Source organism: Prionailurus bengalensis, chromosome D4 (genome assembly GCF_016509475.1).
Source record: "Prionailurus bengalensis isolate Pbe53 chromosome D4, Fcat_Pben_1.1_paternal_pri, whole genome shotgun sequence".
Taxonomy (NCBI): domain Eukaryota; kingdom Metazoa; phylum Chordata; class Mammalia; order Carnivora; family Felidae; genus Prionailurus; species Prionailurus bengalensis.
In genome coordinates, this window is record NC_057359.1 from 20,136,274 (window position 1) to 20,138,835 (window position 2,562).

At 41.6% G+C, this 2,562-nt stretch overlaps 1 protein-coding gene across 1 annotated transcript; it reads right to left on the reverse strand.

The window, feature by feature from the left end:
• Nucleotides 1-546: 546 nt before the first annotated feature.
• Nucleotides 547-954, reverse strand: LOC122475446 (60S ribosomal protein L36a-like). Its single transcript, XM_043567445.1, has one exon. The coding sequence runs from the start codon at nt 922-924 to the stop codon at nt 604-606; it is 321 nt and encodes a 106-aa protein (XP_043423380.1). The 5' UTR covers nt 925-954; the 3' UTR covers nt 547-603.
• Nucleotides 955-2,562: the final 1,608 nt, after the last annotated feature.

Here is a 2,562-nt window from a genome sequence, read left to right on the forward strand (position 1 = left end):
CCACTGCAAGTGTCTTGAGTCAGAACGTTCAGGATGACTTGGAGGTTAGGAGGATGCGAGATATAGGAGATTGTGAGAAATAAAACCTCACTGCTTTTATTCCAGTCTCATGGCCCCAGTGAATCCTGTGAGTCGTGAGCCAAGAGGACTTCTTACTATGAAGCTTCTCCTCTCATAAACGTACTCACAGGGGAAGTTTGCAACAGCAGAGCCAGGATTGTAATCAACAAGAGTTATAATAATTATTAAAGTTGTTAGCCTAAAGTTCGTTCTTTCTTTCTTTCTTTCTTTCTTTCTTTCTTTCTTTCTTTCTTTCTTTCTTTCTTTCTTTCTTTCTTTTCTTTTTTTCTCTTTCTCTTTCTCTTTCCCTTTCTTTCTTTCTTTCTTTCTTTCTTTCTTTCTTTCTTTCTTTCTTTCTCCTTCCTTCCTTCCTTCCTTCCTTCCTTCCTTCCTTCCTTCCTTCCTTCCTAGCATAAATTTCCCTACAAAGGGAATTTTATTAGGGCACTAGTTTATTTCACACTTAAAAGACCAACTGCAACCAAATGAAGTGAACGTAACCTCAAGATTTTATTGTCTTCATAATGTAACAAAATATGAAGCTTAGAACTGGATCACTTGGCTGTTTCTCTTCTTATCTCCTCCCAGTTCAGAATGCTTGCATCTCTTAATAGCCAGCATTCTCTTAGATCTGCAGTTGGGCTCAACACATTCAGGCCTCAGCACAATCTTCTTTGTGGTTTTAGCCTTTTTCCAGAAAATTGGCTTAGTTTGCCTACCAGAGCCACTCTGCTTCCTGTCATAATGCCGCTTTCCCTGGACATAAAGAGAATCTTTGCCTTTCTTGTACTGTGTCACTTTGTGGGGTTGGTGTTTGCCACACTTCTTGCAGAAGGTCTGGCGGGTTTTAGGAACGGTCACCATGGCTGTGAGAAGGGTATCGGCACAGAAAGCTCCCTTTCTTTCTTTCTTTCTTTCTTTCTTTCTTTCTTTCTTTCTTTCTTTCTTTCTTTCTTTCTTTCCCTCTCACATGTCTAACCATTGGTCTCCTATTCTTTTACTTTCAAGTTAACACATCACCATTGAATTAAAATGCAGCAATTATTCATGATCATTCAGTGCATTTCGTTTTTCTTTAAAGCCTGTCTATGCCTGATATTACAACTTTTGATAGCGAGGCAGTTAAATGAAAAAGACAATCTTCTGTATCAAGATTTAGACTAAGGCAACTTACATTCCTAATGGTGTAAGCACTTTTGTCTGGTACTAGTAGAATGGATACATATGAGGGCTGTTAATTTAGCTCTAATGTGAGCTGCATGGGAAACGCTATAGGGGTTCTATTTAGTTTGTAGTAAACAACTTCGGAATCAATGTGTTTTCTTTACTGAAGACTTGCTTAGTGCATTGGAAAAAAATTCTATTAGTTTGCCTCATTTGGTAGTCACCACGCATCCTGACGTTTGAGCCAGTGGCCCCCATTAAGGCCGGCATGACTGTTTGTAGCGAAATGAACCAAGCCATCTGAATTCAACCTCAGTGTCATCATTCAAGCAAGCCAGACAGAGCCATGATTTAGGATTTCCCCAACATTTTATGGCAATTTGTTTCATTTGCCACAGGCCCGTAATGATGCAAATTGCCATAAAGTGGGATAATCAGGCAGTGGAAGTGTCATAAAACTGCAGGAGAAACAAATTTCCATCTTGGAACTTTGCATGCCGATGAATGTGGGGAAGAGTAAATGTGGACCTGGCTTTGCTGGTGTTATCTGGTTGCCAAGCTCTGTGCCAAGCAGAAATGATTCCATTTTGTCAATTTGTATTCATTTTGAGGCCAAAGAATGGGAGCAAAAGAGGACCTGAAAATGAAAGGAAGCCCCCGGCCAAAGTCTCTCCTCAGGTGTCTGGGCTGCGAGCCGGCAAGGGGTGATCCAGGGGAGAGGAGGCCAAATGTGTGCCATTAGCTAGATGGAGGATAAATTAAAGGGCTGTCACAGATTGGAGTGTTTTGGCCTTCTGAAATGTCATGGTACTTCTCCTGCTATGTTTTTGGGATCCCTGCCCTGCCTTGAACAGCCCTGCCTCTCTTCTGCCATGAACAGCCAGTGCCACGGTGGGAACCAACAGGCTGGAAATGGAATTGTTAGACCAAAGCTCTTCAGGCCGTGCTGAGACCTGGGGCGTGGTTGAAATGAAAGAGTCCACTCTCACATATTCATTGCTTACCCTTGGAAGTGAAAATTTTGTTGTTTTTTGGTTTTTATGTTTTTAAATGCCTGAGAAACAGACTCCCTTTGTCTCTCTGCCTTTTTTATTTTCATTTGTTCTTCTCCTGGCCACATTCCTACCCTCTAGATCATTTACTTTACATGGTTCAGGTATCACGAGTCATGCCTTGAAGGATCACACAGCCTGAAATTTCCAGGTCTCACTCCACAGCTGATAATGGGATTGTTCTGTCTTTGCCCTTTGTTTGTATGTTGTCCATTTTGTTTGCTGTTTTGCAAGATTGCATTAATGGCACTGGTTTGAAAGCGCCCCAAGGACACATTCCGTAGCC